This window comes from Fundulus heteroclitus, chromosome 24, assembly GCF_011125445.2.
Source record: "Fundulus heteroclitus isolate FHET01 chromosome 24, MU-UCD_Fhet_4.1, whole genome shotgun sequence".
NCBI classification, from domain to species: Eukaryota; Metazoa; Chordata; class Actinopteri; order Cyprinodontiformes; family Fundulidae; genus Fundulus; species Fundulus heteroclitus.
In genome coordinates, this window is record NC_046384.1 from 27,969,000 (window position 1) to 27,988,653 (window position 19,654).

The window sequence follows — 19,654 nt, forward strand, 5'->3', positions numbered from 1 at the left end:
TGTCAGGGTGTGGCAGAAAGTACGATTTACCCTACTGGTGCCATGCATGCTATTGGCACACTTGATGAACAGAAATCTTTCTGTCTTTGTTGAAATTTCAGATGGTATTATGTCAGCTAGAATCAACACAAGTCACACTGACTCCTTCTGTCAATATTTTCTCTTTTTCCACAATGTATTAATGAATATTCTTCCTCCCAGGGAAAATAGATGTTGTCGTGTCCAGTTTTCCATTTATATTTTGTTGCCATTTGTCCTTTTTGTTAGTCGGAACACAGCTTTTGTTTACATTCCCTGTTCAAAGGCTCCACCACTCTCGGTAAATGCCTGTCTCCACCGAGACAGACCAAAACAAATCACCTGCCAGCTAATGCGCTCACTCCACTCAGGATGGTGAGTCATCTCCATTTCTCTCTGTTGTTAAGCAGGTTCAACCCCCACCCCCTTCAGGCTGACCCTGAGCGCTCAAACAGCTATTAACGTCATCGCCCTGACCATGTCTGAGGGGAGCTGTATGCATCCACATGCATGCACGCACGCACACACACACGCACACACTCTCACCGCCCAATCTCTTTGTGAACATCATAATAATCCGTCAAACGCCTCATCTTCCTCAAAATGGTTCCCTCATCCTCTGCTGGCTCGGCTGCTGCTTTTCGATCTGCATGAAGCACAGACACAGGCATTTTATGCGGCGTATGTGTGTCCCAGAGCAGTGACAGATGGTTTCATATTGTAGCTGCAGAACACCTTGTGGTTTTCTCCCATATGGAGCAGATTTACAGAGCAACTTCCAACAACAACAAGCTGATATGGGTAGAATCTGCAGCAGCACAAAAACAGGCTTTAATCTAAACTGTAAATCTAATAAGGATGCTGCACCTCTCTGCTTTTTTATCACACACTTTCCCAGATTAGGAAAGACTGAATTCAGGTACTTTTTTTAGTCTGTTTGATTGTAGAACTTCAAACCTGTGTGGACTGTGAGCTCGGCCTTGCAGGACACAGAGCCAGCCACGTTCCTGGCAGTGCAGGTGTAGACGCCAGAGTGTTCCTGCTTGGCGCTCAGAATAACCAGGGAATATTCTGGGTCGTCGTACACAAATGTGAAGTGGCTGCTCTCTGAGAGAAGGAGATCATCCTGCAACAGAAAAATGAAAAGATGAGCTCAACTTGATAATGCCTGAATTTAGTTAAAGGCTTGGGTGGTCTTGAAAAAAGTACTTTAAACCAGAGAATATCTGGGTCTGGTTTCCCTTCAACCACTACTGCCAGACATGATGTTTCTCCGATCTGCACATCCACATCCTCCATGATGGATTCAAATTTAGGAGGTACTACAGAAAAAGACGAGGAAAACATTGGTTTCTGCAGGAAAAACTATGGTGTTTAGATGTTTCTCAAGAGGATATCCTTTTTGCCATATTCTGCTTCCAGGAGGTTTTTTTTGACTTTTGAATTGAATGCTGAAGATAGCTGACCTGCCATGGCCAGCTGGAGTGTGCAGAGGTCGCTGCCAAACTGGTTGCTAGCTGTGACCACCAGTTGCCCGATGTCAGAGTTCCTGACCCGTTGTATCCTTAGGGTGTGCTGATCATCATCTGGCATTCCCATCTCATACATTCCTGGTTTGTTGATCAGTGCCACTCCCCTCCTGAAGAAAGATTTGCACAAAGCTTCTAAGATGACATATTATACTGACACTTAGATGTTGTTGTACTTGTAAAAAAGGACAAAACTAATCATAATTACGAATTCACAAAAGAACAACAATTCCTTATTTCAAAATAGCAGTACCGGTATATTTGGGTTATACTAAAAACATAGACTGATAGCACTTCAACTTACAGCTTTTAATACAGATGGTATGATAGTAATGTCATCCATTGGTAATATTATGTAAGTAATAGAATTATCGCATAACTTGAGAAATAAGAATATATTTTTGATAATATTACCAAATTAAAAGTAACAGCTGATTGAACAGAGTGATTGTATGATATTAAAAATGTAACAATTTGGGAATATTGTGCAGTTACCAGAAATATTGCAATGCAATTATCAAGCAGTAAAAATTCAGCTACAAGTTAGAAACAAAATAGTGTTTTCCACTATTATGCTGATGACATAGCTATATTTATCTATAAATTAATCAATTCAATTCAATCAATTATTTCAACTACAGGCAGGTCTTGATGACATCAAAACCTGAATGACTTTAAATTTCCTGCTTTTAAATTCTGACAAGAAAGACATTGTCATCTTTGGACCAGAGTCCTCAAAAAATAAACTTCTTAATCAATCACCTAATCTGAATGGCATTAAATTGGCCTCTGGCATTAAAGTAAAATACCTTGGTGTTATTTTTGACAATGACATGTAATTTACATCCCATATTAAACAGGTTTCCAGGGTTTCCTTTATTCACCTCCGGAAAATTGCCAAAATTAGAAATATTCTGTCCAGGAGTGATGCTGAAAAACTAGTCCATGCATTTGTTACTTCAAGGCTGGACTATTGTAACTCTTTACTATCAGGAAGTCCACAAAATGCAGTTCAAAGTCTTCAGCTGATCCAAAATGCTGCAGCAAGAGTTCTGATGAAAATTTCTGCTATTTTAGCTTCCTCCCATTAGTTTCTTGTTAAATCAAGAATATAATTTATAATTCTCCTTCTAATGTATAAAGCCCTTAATAATCAAGCTCCATCATATATATCAGAGCTCTGATTACCCCGTATGTTCCTAACAGAGCACTTCGCTCTCAGACTGCAGGTCTGCTGGTGGTTCCTAGAGTCTCTAAAAGTAGAATGGGAGGCAGATCCTTTAGCTATCAGGCTCCTCTCCTGTGGAACCAACTCCCAGTTTTGGTCCGTGAGGCAGACACCCTGTCTACTTTTAAGACTAGATTTAAAACTTTCCCTTTTGACAAAACTTATAGTTAGAGTGGCTTAGGTTACCCTAAACTATTTCTGTAGTTATGCTGCTATAGGTTTAGGCTGCTGGAGGACATCAGGCTCTATTTTTCTCACTCTGATGAATTCTCAAATTTCCATTGTTTGATGTTACTTAAACTTTTAACTTTCTGTTCACTGCTTTTTTCCCTCTTCATAGTAAACCTTGTCTGGCGTTCTGTTAGCTGTGACACCATCCAGGGGAGGCAGATGTCACAGTGACAATAAAGATTATTATTATAATCTGCCTTTACCATATAACATAGAAAGGATTCCTGGATCAATGTGTGCTTCTGCGCTTTTCGTGTGTGTCTCTTCTTTGTCTTTTCAAGCCCCCAGTTGGTCGAGGCAGATGACCGTTCACACTGAGCCTGGTTCTGCTGAGCCGGGTTCTGCTAGAGGTTTTCCTTCCTGTTAAAGGGAAGTTTGTGGCTCCCATCTTTCAAGAGGAGTGAATGATGTCAAGACTCAACGCAATCTGCTGGGTTTCCTTAGATAGGAAACCTTTTGACCAATCTGTATGCTTTGATTGAATTTGACTTTGTAAAATGGAGTTGACATGTGCTGTGAATTGGAGCTACATAAATAAAAATAATTGAATTAAATTATGGTTTGTTTAATTTGTGTAATCTTTTGCTAAATAAGTAAAGCTAGTCTAATCAGATATAGGCTGTGTGGGCTCTTAATGGAAAAGCTCTCCTTGTGATTTAGAGATGTGTATTCATTTAGTAAGCTCAAAGACACCCACAAAATAACACCTGCGGGAAATAGCTAAAATCTCCATGACAACACATTCTTTCTTCAGAAATCACTGAGGAGACCACCCCATTGGAGGTGTGACTCCAAAAAGCCATATTTCTGTGATATCGGGACTCTTCATCTGCAGAATGTCAGCTGGGTTGTTTTGTTGTAAGAGTCCAGCACTGTAACCTTGTGATTATTTCTCTGCAGTATTAGATAAATGGTAAAGCATCAAAATTATTAGAATAGATACATTTCGGTAACATAATGTAATATATAAACAATGCAGTAATCCCTTTTAAAGTTTTTGGAATTTTTGTTTCCTTTACCTTTTTGTATCATAATTCTTAATAAATAATTCAAAGCGATGAAGTAACTCATTATACCCCACCTCTCGCCCATTGACAGCTGTAGATAGGCACCAGCACCCCTTGCGACCCCACAAGGGATAGGCGTGTTAGAAAATGGATGGATGGATGGAAGTAACTTATTTTGTTTTCATTTCTTAGTAACATCAGATTTACAAAATATTAACAAGGAACTCAAAACGCTGGAATCAGTGGCGGCTGGCCCATAGGGGGCGCTTGGGCGCTTCCCTATCTAGATGTGGAGGGGAAAAGTCAAAATATATTTAGATTCAAAAGTATTATTTATGTCAGTTTTTAATTAATAGTATGTGGCTACATGTAATATGAATTATTAACACGCTTCTACTAATTGACTCTACTGATTGACTCTCATTAAACAGTGCATTTCCACCGACAGAACGTAGCATTTCTCCCGTAGGGCTGTCACTCAAGGAGCCCCACAAGTGTAACGAAATAACCAATCGTATAATGTTGCTAGGGAAAATGTATAAATGTTTGGCCAATCAGCATTGCCAAAATGAATGACTTGGGGGCTACTGGAATCATAGCCCTTGTTGCACAGTGATATAGGTATGTGGCAAGCTGTTTTAACATAAAGTAATGTAGCTAGCAGTCAGTCAGGCAGTGACGTAGAGATTACGGCGACAACGACAGAGAGAGAGAGACATACACATTTTGTCATGTGGTAAGTGAGTTTGAATATTGGTCTATATGTTGAAAGGATTTTGGAAGGTGCTGCGAACATTGTATCAGGTACATAATTTTGTCAGCTGATCATTTTTTTTTCATATTTTTAAATTCTGTTCTGTTTCTGTTCTGTTGTGAAATCAATTGTGTCATTGTGAAACTGTTTGGCTGAAGATAATGACAGTACAGCATGGTGTATGCCTACTTTGGTGACAAATAGTGAATTTTAGTGTTGCATTTAATGCTGTTCCTTTCCAAAATAAGACCTAATATAGCTGTAAATGGTTGAATGTATCTGTAAGCTGCTGATTCTGAGAAGGGAATTAAATGCTTATTGTGGAATCGTAGTAATTTTTCTGACTTTTAATTTGATGGCATGTACTGGGTTAGGCAGGGAAATCTATTGGCCTGCCCCACCAAGATTTTCTTTCACCAGCCGCCACTGGCTGGAACCTGTCTAAAGAACGTTTATAACCTTCCACCACTTGGAAGAATTTATTAACTTTTAGTTTACAGGGATATAAAACCTTTCTTGTACATGTCAGGCAACTATGATACATTGAGATAACTTAGAAAATCCAAACTAACCCATAGACAACATTGTCTGGCAGACCAGAAAGGGGTTTATAGGATTGTTGATGGTTATTAAATGTTTGTCCTGAATAGCCCTTTAATTAGTGCTGACTGTCAAGCTGCCAATAAGACACCACCTTTATAGCGATTAGCCAGCTGTGGCGTACAGCAATGTATTTTTTACAGTTACAAAGTGCAAAACAAAAGAGGTTTACTTATGCAAACAAGCAATAGAAAACCTGTGCTCTGGACAGATAAACTTTCTGTGTGATGTCCTTAAAACAAATGCCCACAATATTGACTAACCTTTTCCAGGTGACAACTGCATGTACATGGTTCAACGTAACCGTGATGTTTGCAGGTTGGTTCTCCACCACAAACACAATGTCAGGTTTATCCAAAATAACAGGCGCTTTCCTCAAATATGGCCCTGAAGAAGTTGAGGATAAAGCAACTTGTCATATTTTTCCTGAGGTCTTATTTGACACCAGTAGGCACAGTTCTAGTACCTCTGTCTAGGAGCTGAACCAGATCAGTGGAGGGGGACGGTTTGCTCAGTGTCTTCCCGGTTGATGTCAGGACCCTGAAAGAGTAACGGACTCCCTTGGACAGGGAGGTGACAGTGTAATTTGTCTCCTTCAGGTTGGATGCCACAACAGACCATTGGATGGATCCCAGAGGCTGCTGCTGGACCATGAACAGCAAAGAGCTGGCATCTGCAAGTACACACGCTGTTTATGTACATCATCTGGGTGACAGTCAAAGACAGCAATGGGCTTAAGATCCAGATATAAACATCAAACATTTGTGGGCTATAACTGGAATCTCAAGCCTACTTACATTTAAACCTGCATTCATAAAATATTTATATGTATTCCTTCTTTGAATACGACTGTTATAAGAAGTATGCTGAATAAAGAACCCACCCAGTGAAAGGTCAAGCCTCTTTGGTCGCTTCCAGCTAAGGGTTATAGTTTTCCCTGTGATGGCTTCAATAACTGGAGGTCCATCAGGAGGGTCAGGAACAATATCTGTTGGAAATAAAAACAATATCAGAAGACATATTGAATTATTTTGAACCAAAACTTCAAAATGTGAGGATGAATGTTTACCTGTCACATAGAGGTGAGCATAGCAAGCTGATTTGCCCACTTTGTTTGCGATTACTGCCTTGTAGACACCCCCATGTGCATGACAAGCACTCCGAATGACCAGACTGTGGACATCCCTGTCTGGAGAACACATGAAATTGTCTTATTTACTGCCTCCATGGAGGCCTTTGACTGGTTTGTGATCTGGTTGCTCACTCACGCTGGATCATTTTGCGCTCCTCGCTGCTCTCAATGCGTTTGGCGTTGTGGTACCAAGCGATGGTTGGGTAGGGCAGGCCGGACACTTTGCATTTCAGCATGGCTTCCTTCCCTTCAATCACTTCCACATCAGCCAGAGGCTTGACAAAGTCTGGCATGGTTCTTCTTTCGGACTCGTTTTCTAAAACCTCAGGCTCCTCAGGTATGGATGGCATCTTCTCTAATTTGGCCCTTGAGACAGATTGTAAATCACATGCATTAACTACTTCAGTGAACAAAGAAAAAGTATACACAACATGTGAAGTTTTCACATATGTTTTTCACATTACAACCACAAATAGTGCATTTTGGGGGATTTTATGTGGTACAATGGACCAGTCAAAGTCCAGACCTAAATCTAATTGAGAATCTGCTGATAGACCTGAAAATCTGACCAGCTTCATTGTCCTAGCTGAGGAAAAGTAACCACACAGCATGACGCTGTCACCGCCATGCTTCAACACAGGGGTGATTTTTTTTTCAAAGTAATCCACAGTGAGCCAAACGTTTTAGATTTTTATTTTAAGAAAAAATTTAAAAACGTTGCATCAGTCTATCACCATTTCAATAAAACACATCGGAAATTGTGGTTGTGTGTGACGTCACAAACGGGGAGAAGTTCAATGGGTGCGTACACTTTGGCAAGGTGTTATACATGAATAGCTTCTCTTACATGTGGGAGGAGATGGCAGCCCTTGATTCTTGCACATAGAGCTCAGCAGTACATTCAGACTTTCCGTAAACATTCTGAGCAACTGCAGTGTAAAAGCCCTCCGTGTCACAGCTAACGTGGGAGATGACAAGTGAGTGACGACCCCCCTCTTGAAGGATGCGAACGTTATCACTCTCCTCCATTCGTGTCTCTGACAGATTTTAGCAGTAAAAAAAGAGGATTAAGGAAAGCATTTTTGTCTGAGAAATAAGAGGGTGGTCTTTGTTTTGTCCTTTTGTTTTCAGGTTCTCTTGATTCCAACACACACAACCACTCTGAAGCTTCTTACCAAAGTGCATCCATGTGACTCGCGGGGCAGGTGATCCGCTCACCTTACAGTCAAAGCGTGCAGTACGTCCTTCGATGACTTCAAGGATGTCCAGTTTACGTGTGAACAAAGGCTCTCTAGATGGAGTGACTCTCAGGTTTGCACTTGAGGTCAGCTCCTCTGGAATCAAACATGTGCATTGGTAAACGTGTTGGTTCGAAAACTGCTCCTTTTACTTCCTCATGTCTTCAAAGCACAGACACCAGTGTTTGTGATTCACCTTTTGCAGTGCTCAGTTTGCAAGTGTAGGTCCCACTGTCATCCTCGTGCACTGAATTCAGCATTAGACGACACCTACAAAAAACGTAATCGGGGAAAAGAAGATCTTATAGTGCCTGTCTGGGTGGCTTTTCATCAGAGTGAAATCCCTGTACTTTCAAATTATAATTGTGCACACCAACTCACATGAGAACAGCTTTAAAAGAAAGGCTAATATTATGTGTATTGTGTATAGAAATCACCACTAACAGTAAAAAAAAAATAACAGATGTTTTTAGTTTTGTAGTACTAACATGCAGCTCCACTGAGCTCTGCATTCTGTTTTTTCTCATCAGTGATCATTTCATGAGCTTCTTTATGTGAAAAATTGTGTTTTTATGGACAAATAATGATGCCGTTTTCATTGTTGGCACTGGGTCACCACTAATGGCAGCATTTTCAGAAATACCAGTATAGAGTGATGTCTTTAGATTGTTGTTCTCTCAATGAGCTGGATCCCATTACAATTGAACTATTCAATTGACAGTTCTTGCATGAATTGCTCCATGGGCAAACCCCTTGTTCTGCCACCCCCAACAAGTCAAAATCCAGAAAGCATCCAGCATTTTTGGAAAACAGTGCAGTCCAGGACAAAGAGCGTATCCATGTGTCCTTATTCACCTGGTACACAGGGGACGCCGGCTCTACACACCGTGGTCCCCACCATCATTAACTGCACAAGCATAAAAGCAATAGAAAAACTTGCTCAGGCCACAACTGACAGATTAGTTATATTTTTTATCTGATACTGATACGCCCCATTTCTAATGCCACTCGCCGCAACTGCCTATATGGTTCATTTCCAAAACCAACTCTATACATTTACAAAACATGTTCTGAATCCAGACTTCAGTATCGATAGAACAAAACAACAGTATTGTCTTCATTAATCTGGTAGATTGTTTTCAGCTTTGTCAGATAGTCAATTATCAAATAAAAGAAACCACTGAAAAAACAAATCATATCTTCTCTACATTATTGTGGACAAAATCAGGATCAACATCAGCTTTTCGTTTGCTACTGTGTCAGGCTGCCAACAGAGTTAGCTTTGTTGACCAAAAATAATAATATCTTTGTGTAAATTAGCAATTTTCTTCTGGGGCCCAACCCGGCAAATTTAAAATAATTTTTTAGCATTAACTAACTAACAGTCCTGAACCCTGTTCATCTATTTTTGGTAGAAGGCTATATACCCGGAGTTACAAAACCTTTTCTTGATCCAGACTTCAGGGAACTTGAAAAGAAAAAGTATTTTTTTCCTAATTTGGCAGAATAATATTTAGCATTGAAAGATAGATGTGCCATAAATGAGATTGAAGAGTATCAGTCAGGTTGTACAGCTCATCAAAACATAGAAATAGTGGAAGTGGACAGTACTGGCAATAGATTTCTGTCTATGCTTGTCCTGTGAGATCTCAATCATGCATTTGATAAATAAGAACCTTGTACAGATAATTCAGCATGTGTAGATCCAGGCAACAGCACTGATTTAAATTATATTTTCCTATCAGATTGATTAAGATTCCTTATTTATAAGGAATGGCCTAAAGATACATCAATTATTGCGATCAACAAGATTATGTCCTTGGATAACTGTATTCTACCTGCATCTATTAAGCAATTATACTATATGACAGTCATCTTATTTATCAGTTAAGCCTGGTGAATTTTATCAATGAGATAATGCATAACAGATTTCAGTTGGATCTGGTTACTTCCCTATCCCCTAACATTGGTATGATCTACAGACAACACAGGCGTTGTTAACTTTCATTCACTACTTCGGTTGGAAAATCACCAGTCTCTATAGAGTTTCAAAAGATGCAAAAGTCCCCATGAAATTCAAAATCACCTCTTTCCATCAAAATGCATCTTGCAGTTGAGAAGTGCAGGCTGAACGAGTTTTCCATTAGACATCCAGTCAACCTCCACGTCTGGTGGCCCGGTGATGTGGCACTCAAACATGGCTGACTCTCCGGCCTTCACCGCCGTATCTTCAACTGCTCTAGTGATTCTGAGCTCTGTCTGTGCAGCAGCTTTTCATTAAAGGAACAAAAACAAAAATAACACTGAGAAAAAAATGTAAACACAACCTAAACATAATTGACTTCTTTATTTCTCACCTCTGACCTCTACTCTGACCTCCACTTGGTTGGTTTCACACTCACTGCTGATTTTACAAACATAAAGTCCTGCATCTGACCTTTGAGCAGAACTGATTCTCATTTCACAGGTGCCATCTTCCATCGCTCGCACAACAAAGCGCCCTCCTGTCTTCACCGTCACTCTGTCCTTCAACCTGGGTCAACATAAAGTGGATGTCATAATCATTCACTTTGCAGTGTTTTGAGGAGCCTGATATTTCTATAACATTGCAGTGACCTTGTGTGGAACCAGCTTCAGGTGTCTCTCAAAATAAACCAGAAAGATGGAAGAAATCAAGCAGAGGTCTCACCATGACACCATGGGTTTGGGATGCCCTCTGATTTTTGCTGCTATAACAACCTCTTGACCCTCAGGTACATCCTGGTCACAGGGGGCCACCTTCAAAGAATCAGACATGGGTAAATGAATGGCTCGTCCCAGAATATAAATGGCAAATGGACTGAACTTATACAGTGCTTTTCCAGTCGTACTGACCACCCAAAGCATTGTACACTAGAGCCACATTCACTCAATCCCACTCACTGACGCACACACATTGAACACCGATACGCAGCTCAGTAGGCAACTTCGGGTTAAGGGGCACATTCACATGTGACAAGGGGAAGCTGGAATCAAACCCAACCCATCAAGCCACAGTCATCAAGGACACACATGCGAAAGAATGAATGGTGTAACGTATTTTTCGGACTATAAGGCTTTCTTAAAATCATTAAATGTTCTCAAAAATGTATCACTACCTGATCGGACCACTGAGCAGTCTACAAGTCTGCCTGACTGTAATGTCGAAATAAGAAGTACATTCATATAAAGGCCCCCACATTGTCGGGCGTAGTTCACTCCACGGAGGTCTGCGCGTACAGGTACGTGCAGAGTTACATTTTTACGACTTCTGGGTGGCAACAAGTTTTTTACATCAAACCATTTTATATGTGACACCGAGGTTAATACACTGATATGCTCCAAGTAGGCGGTCGCAAGGAAGCGCAGCATCACAGTTCTCACTGACAGGTGGGAGCCTGCTGGAAAGAAACGGCTCTAAGAGCTCAGCTAGCTAATCACACATTTTATCGTCTGTTCTGCTGCTTCGACTCACTGGCAGAAAGTGTGGGAATTGTATGAATTTGCCACAAGAAATGTAGGCAACAGTCCACTTGACTTTGTAGGGTAAAACGTCCGCAGACAGTCAACGCGGAGTCCGCCAAGCTCACAGTATGCGCACAGGATGCCCAAGTATGTGAGAGCCTTTAGGCAGCCTGCACCCAGAGTACGCACTATCAACAATAAACCTAGTAAGTTATTTCAATATAAAAGTTAAATTTATTTTGGCCTTAAGTTAGAAACAGGGCAGTGTAGTCCAACTACTCTGTCTTCCCAACAGAGATGGCTAGAGAGCTGTGTACGTGAAGGGGCGGAGTGATATTACACACTTGGGAAGAATATTTAGTGTGCCTTATAATCCGGTGCACTTTATATGTTGACAAAGACACACATAGACACGTTAATTCCCTGTGCAAGTGTGGGTTCTCTCCACGTACTCCAGCTTCCCCCCACAGCCCTAAAACACAACTTTTTGGTCAAATGATTACTTTAATTTGCCCTTAGTATAGGTGTGGTTCTTTGACTTGCGTGTCCCTGGGTTGATATGTGATGAGCTGGCAACCTGTTCAGGGTGACCGTTGGAGACAGGCACCAGCCCCCTAACATCGATGCAAGGAAAGCCGGGTACAAACAATGGATGGATTGCGATTGAACAATGACTGAAAAGTTTTTCTGTTAAGGAGTAGGAAAAGAACAGAGGGTCCACCAGGCTCTTTAACTGCCAGCAGAGTGTGGTAAGTTTAACTCTTCTTATTACTGAAAAAACAATGAAAAGGTCAAAAACTAGCTGTGTGTAACCCTAGTTGGTGTGAACACTACTGGTACTTTTTTGTAGCAGACTTTTGAAATGGGTTCCAGTAGGTTGAATGATATAGAAATAAAGCATATCAATAAAATAGAAATCATATCAATCAATATCGATAACAATTTTAAAAATATATATTTTAAGTGCAGCCCTAGCCATTTTATGCTTTTGCTTGATGGCCTATTTTTAAATAGAAAACATTGAATTCAAACACACCCTTTTATTCAACCAACTTTCTTACCAAAATTGTAAGTCTTAAAAAAAGAACACATGCTCTCTGTACTCTTAGTTGCTTGGGGAAGGAGTTTTCCTGGGGCTGGGGCTGCGATTGTGAGGGTATAATGATTAACCTACATGATAGGCAAGAAAGCAAAATGAAGGAAAACTGTTTTTCCACTGAACTTTTTATTGAACTTTTTTCTATTGAAACATCTGTCAATCGATCGATATATATTGTTACTGAATTATCGTCCCACCCTATGTTCCAGTGGAATTTAAGAAAAAACATGTGGGTGGGTTTTAAAAAGTCATTATGTGCGACTTCAAGTACTGGGGTTTCCCCACCATCTTTCTAGGACCTGTTTCACACTTACTTGGCAAGCCATTAAAATCCCTAATAGCTATAAAGATAATCTGTTTTGTGTTTTTATCTATTTGTTTTTGGAATAATCTATTTGTTAGCTTATTACAATAAATGTACTTTATAGCCAGAATTTATTGCTTGTCTGCATTTCACACGCACTTGAATAACCTCTCGTTTTTAATCCATCAGGTTTCATATGGCGTTGGTCCACCCTTTGAATAAAAAATGGCTCCAACTCTTGTACAAAGGCTTTTGACAAGGTTTATGCATGTGTTTAAGGGGATATTTGACCTTTCTTCCAAGAAGAGCATTTGTGAGGTCAGACACTGATAGTGGACAAGAAGAACTGTTTTACAGTCCCTACTTTAAATTAAAGCAAAGGTGTTCTATTGGTTTGAAATCAGGATTGAAAAAAGACCCCCTCCACCAAACTTTACACTTGATACAATGCAATCAGGCAAGTACCGTTCTCTTGACAACTGCCCAACCCAAACTTATCCAATGGATTGCTAGACAGAGAGATATGATCAAGTCATCACTTCAGAAACAGATCTTCACTACTTCAGAGTCCAAAGACCTCCTTATTAACATCTCTTTATTGGAGCTGGTGTTGTAAGGCATGGTTGCAGCTGCTCCGTCATTGGAACCCATAGCAATTGTCTTAGCACTGTTCTTCAGCTAATGTGAATGGGGCATCCTATTACTTTTTGCCATACAATATATCTAGCATATAGAGAAATGACAAACAATTGAGTTGATTTGAGTTTTATACAAAGTCTTACCTCAAATGAGGGAGGTTCATTGAAGAAGACACCTTTATCCAAGGATGGTGAGTCTCCAATCTCCATCTCCTCCTCCTGAGAGCTCAGATACTCCTCATCTGAGTGGACTGGACTGCTTACTTCCACGGTTGCAGGTGGATTCCAAGACTGGACGTAGCTGGACTCTGGGAGGAATGGCCCAGTGATAAATAAGCACAATAACATTATATCATAATCACATGGAAAATACAAGAACATTATGTTTACTGTTTTATCCTAGAGCACAAAAAGGAGGTTAAAAAAAATCAATCTCTGTGGGAGCTGCAGGCTTGTAAAAACTCTAACCAATCTTTGCCGCTCGGTCCGAAGGACATGGACTAGTCAGAGTTTAGTTCCTGCTCTCACCACAGATATTATATAAGCACCCCCCTCTGTCCCTCAAGTTCAGGGGGAATCACATTGTCTATTGGTTGTCCCACATGCCAATCATTCTAAAGCGGTCACGTAACGCCAGTGCATGTGCTCGTTCCTTTTAAGTTTCCGCTTGCTGGCCGCACATGCGCAGTTATTCAAAAACGGACATGGGGAAACTTCCGGAAAAATCGGCAACCCCAGTTTTATTGAATACCTACATACCACTGATGTACGTTAAGATTCATAAATCCTAGATGGCAGATCTCAAGATTTTAGGTTTTTCTTGTGGTGTTCTTTTTAAACTCAAATGAGTACACTCCTAAAGAGCAAGACATTCTCTTACATACTGGGATTATTTTTATTGCTGATAAGTCTGAATTTGGTCCAGGTGCACATATGACCTCAAACATCCCTGAACAGATTATCAGTGGTTCAGATGAAATGCAGACATTGATCACATGTCTGCAGGTCCAGATGATCTCGATTCCTTCCCGTTAAAAGTTTCAGCTGATATTACTGCTGGGCCCGTAGTGCATATTTTTAGTTTGACTCTTCTTTCCAACTACATTCCCAAAAGTTGGAAAGCAGCCTAGTTCCTCCCTTTACATCAAGGTGGAGACTAATCAGAACTGAATAATGTATGCCCAATGTCAAAACTCTCTGTCAAAGATCTTGGAATCACCAGTGAATGTAAAACAGTATTCAACTGATATTTTAAATAATTTTCAGTCAGGTTTCAGAAGTGGCCATAGCAGTATCACTGCTGTTAAAATTGTGACAAATGATATTATTGGGGCCTTAGATAACAAACAACACTGTGCTGCATTATTTGTTGATCTCTCTGAGGCGTTTGATTCAGTTGATCATGGTTTGTTATTGACCAAACTATGTTTAATTGGTTTAAATGAAAAGGCTGCTGCATGGTTTCAAAATTGTCTTGTAGATCATGCTCAGCTTGTTTATACTGAAGGTTATAAATCAGATTTTCTTGAAATAAAGAAGAGCATCCAACAGCTGCTTGCCGAATAACAAGGGCAAACAGGCAAGATTGGCGACCAATGCCACAGGGCAAAACAGGCAAGATAGGCGACTACAGGCGTATGTTGATTCAGTTTATCATGCATCACTACGATTCATAGCAAACAGAAAGTCCCTCACCCATCACTGCATTCTTTATGATCTAGTTCATGGGCCTGCAAACTTTACAGTCTAAAGAGCCATTTTGCTTACAATCCACTTGAATTAAACTCGTTCAGAGCCGGAAATGTTGCCTGGCCTTTTTGAAAAAAGACAAGTTATAATTTTTGATAAAGATCTACTGTAGGAAATATGTTGTCATTGTTAAAGAAACACCCTTTTATGTCTATTTTGAGGTTTAAAAAAAGAGGATGGATGGGATGTTGACATTTGTGGATAATGACGTAAAAAAACATAATTTCCAACATAATATTGATTTAGAATTAAATATTACTGGCACTTTTAGCATCATTCTGTTGTGAAAATTAAAAGCAATTATTCTAAGAAAAAACTGCTCAAACCTACATTTATTATGATTATTACATTTAAATACCATAATAAAAATATAATTTGTAGCCAAAGTTATTAAGAGCCACTGTGGAAGGTCCCACGAGCCACTTGCGCCTCCAGAGCCACAGGTTGAAGACTCCTGGTCTAGTTAGTTGGATATCACTTTACATTTGTAGGCAACAGCACTGGTATATCTTTATCTATAAAGCTACACTTGATAAACTTCCACTTTACTTCTGTGACCTCCTCTCAGTTTGCTGTCGTACCTATCAGTAACGCTCCTCAAAGTGGTTGCTTTTAAATGTGCCACGAGTTGCAACCAAATTGGGAAAAACTGCCTTTTCTTATTCAGCACCTTGGGGGTGGAATAATCTACAGAACAAAGTTAGAAACCTTCATGTCCATTAATACATTTAAAACTACTGTAAAGAATGTTGCGATGGAGACATCTTGTTTTTCTTGAGAGTCTCGTTGTGGTTTAACATTTGTATTTCTTTTATCACAAAAATGTAACTTGGTGTTTGTTATGTATGCACTTCTTGTGATTTGGCTGCTACCTTGGCCAGGTCTCTCTTGTAAAAGAGATTCTGAATCTCAGTGGGACTTCTTGGTTAAATAAAGGTTAATTAAAACAAAATGTGTGCACACACAGAGTGGGTGGACCTCTCTGAAATGTCCAGAACTTCACAGATATTTAACAAATCCCTGAATCACTGACCCATTCCCTAAGTACTTTTGGGGTTGGCTGCTGTCAAAATGATTTCCTGGAGACATAAATGCTTACACGTTTCAGTTTCAGCCGTAGTAGTTGTCTGATGTTTTTCTAACTAGTTGTATATTGCAACAGGGCCAGATGGGATTGTAACAGCAGCAACATAATATACATCCCCCTTTTAATGAGACAATGGATCCATGGAAGAGTGATAAAATGTAATTACTTATTAAGGATTAAAACTGGATCTGGTTCAAGAAGAAAAATCAAACCCGTACATTAAATAATATACATAATTAGAAGAAGATGCTTCTAGACTCTGGAACATCCTCATACTACACAGTTCTGAATGCTGAGGCAAGTATTCTGTTGAATTGCTGATATTACAAAGGAAAAAGTAAACCAACCTACCTAGATTCAGATCTCTGAGAGGCGTCAGTGCACCGGGGAACAAATCCCACAAGTATTTATGTAAACCTGCCAACTCTTATACAACTACTGAACAGCCTGAACTGAAAAAAAAAAATCCCTTTGCATGTTCATCATCTGCTCTGTCCTTCGCTTCCAAGCTCTGTTATGTCAATATTATCTACACACCTGAAGTCAGGGCATAAAAGATGAAAATGTCAAATACTTTTATAAGAGATATTTTAATTGTTTGCCCCTCTCAATTCAAGATTTTCACTTGGATTCAGGTCTGGACTTTGACTAAAAACATTGCATTGTAGCTCTAGCTACAATGGGGTTGATGTTCTGCTGGAAAGTGAACCTCTTCCCCAGACTCAAGTCTTCTGCAGCCTCCAACAGGATTCATCCCAGGATTTCTCTGTTTTTAACTCCAACTATCTCACCAACTATAGCTTCTTTGTCACTGTTGAAGAAAAGCTGAAAATCACAGTGCTGCTACCACAAACCCCTGAGGACTTAACAAAAGAGAATGAGACACAAGCCAACACCTAAATATACATCTAATCTTGGTTATATCTGAGAACAGATATAATTCATGGTGGAATCAATGATGGTCTGGTCAGGACAGCCTGCTGTTGAAAATGATTCCCAGACCATGATACTTCTGCTGCCATGCTTCAGAGTTGGTATGAGGTTCTTTTCCTGGAATGCTCTATGCGATTTAACTTCCTAATACCTGAGAATTTTAAACCTCATTGACAGATCTGTCAGGAGAAAGAAAAATATACAATTCAAGAGACACTGATCCAAATTCTCAGGTCTTAAGAGAGATCCTGTCTTAGGCTAAACAATCCTACCTAGGAGGCTAAGCTTAAAGGTGCATAGCCACGTTTATTTGACTTTGAGTAAGGAGACAACAGAAATTTTTATCTTAGTGAGGAGACATAGTTGACCCTGTTGCTATGTGTGATGCTATCTTTCAAGAGCTGAGATTGGTTGATAGCACAATAAAACACACACTAATGTGCTCCTAGTGATCAAAGGAGAGAAACTAACTGATTGGACTGAATGATGAAACTTCGCAAAATTAAATTGTCATACAGCATCAAAATGTCAGCTATTTTTTCCATTTCTTCTATTACTATTACTATTACTATTACTATTAAGACAATTTCTGTAAATAACATAAACAATCCTCTATTTTATTCTTTGTACCTTTATCCAGTTTTTATTCATGATTATTCGATATTTTTCCTATTATTTATCTATCCTCAGTAAAATTCTGTTACTAGAGCTGAACCTTTAACCAGTTGGGCAATTGAAACAAATTAATATTCCGCTATGGGGATGACACAGTTGAGCTTATCTACATATTATAATTGTAGTGCTAACTGTAGAGTGCTATAGAAGTTTATGTGTAGGTGGTGGATCAGCCAACCAGCTATATCTGTTTCCACCATCTTCACTGCTGAAGACTCTTAGGCTCGCTAAAAGTCCTCCTCACTTCTAACATTTTTTCACTTAAGGACTTCTCTTAACATCTCTGGATGCTTTGTGATTAACTTTGATCTTAACAAGGTAAAATTCTAAGATAGATGTTCCCTAATTGACGTCACTAAGAGCTACTTTTAGTCTTTTTTGTGAACATGGGCCCTATCCTTTGTCTGGTTTTTCTTAGAGGGCAAAGTTGCTCGCTTTCAATTAAACTGAAATCTACCTGTTGTTCAGGTATGAACTTCCATATCAACAGTAGCAAGAGGGTGCTGCACCGTAGGTCCTGTGATTACATTTTACGGTCTTAGGAGACTTCTTTTAGCCTTTTGCAGTCTCCTTTCAAGGTAGACTTGCTTGGATTACTTCTTCCTCTTTTTGACTATTTTCCATACAGAGGAATTATTTTATCCCCCTTATTAAATCCCGTACCAGACAAACAAGTAGGCACAATCTTCTTTTTAAAGGCCTTAGACTCGTTGGGTCTCATCTGGGGTTCAGTCTCAGTTCAACCATCAGGAGCAGCAGACTAAATGTCTTATGTTTAAAAAGGACAAACCTTCATAATGTTGAGTGGAGTTATTGTTATCAAATGTGCCAGTGTTTGATTTTAATTACTTTAAATGTTGGGGAATATATATATACATTCTTTAATCTGTATTCTTTATTTAACTTGAGTTATTCAATGTGGTTTAGATTCCAATTACCTGATTAATTATTCAAATAATGTTACATGCCTGAATGTGGTAGCGTGTGTTCTCTCTCCCCCAGGAAAAAGATACAGCCCTAATCTGAAGTAAAGCACAAAGCACCCCCACCCCATTTTCAGCGATCACCCGAGAAAACAAGAACCCCGGCTAAAAATATCCCTGCAAGTCAGGCTCCACAGACCTAATATGGCAGCCGAGGGCTGGTGCTGCTGGCTCAGACAGCACTGCAGAGCATGCTTACATTTGTTGACAAAACTGTGCACTTTCATGAGCCAAATCAACACTTCCATAGAATATTCTAGCTCCTCACACACTGCAAAACATAAATACACATCCACTCACGGCACACATGTAACAAAAATCATTTCTTGAAAGGACATTGTTTTGTTTACGTCTGACTCTAAATGCCAAAAACTGCCATTAAATGTCTGGAGACCTTTGCTGTTTGTTTTTTTCTATTGAATCTAGGAGGGGAGATCAACAGCGCGCAGAATTATTGGTTTTCTTTTTAAGTAGGTTGCCTAGAATGCAGTTCTAAAGGCCCGCACTCTGCAAAAACTGATCTAAAAATAAGTAAAATTTTTCTTAAAATTAGTGTATTTATCCTTGATTTGAGCAGGTAAATAAGATTATTTGCCAATGGAATGAGTATTTTGACCCCTAAAATAAGATATTTAGACATCCTGCACTTGAAATAAGATGATGAAGATGAATTGTTCCTATTTTAAGTGCAAACATCTTATTCCATTAGCAAATCATCTTATTTACCTGCTCAAATCAAGGACAAATACATTCATTTTAAAGAACATTTTACTTATTTCTAGTTCCGTTTTTGCAGTGCAAACAAAGATAAGCTTGGAGTTAAACAGAGCGGTAAAGATGAACATATAGACATTTATAAGGCAAGTTTGGGATTAATTATATGATGCACACGGCACTAACAAAGGGACCAGGTGGACAAATGGATGGATACAGTATTGAAAACCAGTGCTTTCAATATTAACGCAT

At 39.5% G+C, this 19,654-nt stretch overlaps 1 protein-coding gene across 10 annotated transcripts in view; it reads right to left on the reverse strand.

Annotated features, from left to right (window-relative positions):
- Positions 1–19,654, reverse strand: part of spega (striated muscle enriched protein kinase a) — a 101,787-nt gene that overhangs the window by 28,072 nt on the left and 54,061 nt on the right. For all 10 annotated transcript variants that reach the window (XM_021314452.2, XM_036128201.1, XM_036128205.1 and 7 more), the window contains 16 exons: positions 13,406–13,569; positions 10,427–10,515; positions 10,095–10,270; positions 9,824–10,007; positions 7,934–8,007; positions 7,675–7,833; positions 7,347–7,536; positions 6,636–6,865; positions 6,437–6,556; positions 6,251–6,355; positions 5,834–6,040; positions 5,631–5,754; positions 1,485–1,657; positions 1,228–1,340; positions 976–1,144; positions 565–664 (listed from right to left, as the gene is read on the reverse strand). In XM_021314452.2, the coding sequence (XP_021170127.2) occupies positions 565–664; positions 976–1,144; positions 1,228–1,340; positions 1,485–1,657; positions 5,631–5,754; positions 5,834–6,040; positions 6,251–6,355; positions 6,437–6,556; positions 6,636–6,865; positions 7,347–7,536; positions 7,675–7,833; positions 7,934–8,007; positions 9,824–10,007; positions 10,095–10,270; positions 10,427–10,515; positions 13,406–13,569 (2,377 nt within the window). The remainder of the gene's footprint in view (positions 1–564; positions 665–975; positions 1,145–1,227; positions 1,341–1,484; positions 1,658–5,630; positions 5,755–5,833; positions 6,041–6,250; positions 6,356–6,436; positions 6,557–6,635; positions 6,866–7,346; positions 7,537–7,674; positions 7,834–7,933; positions 8,008–9,823; positions 10,008–10,094; positions 10,271–10,426; positions 10,516–13,405; positions 13,570–19,654) is intronic.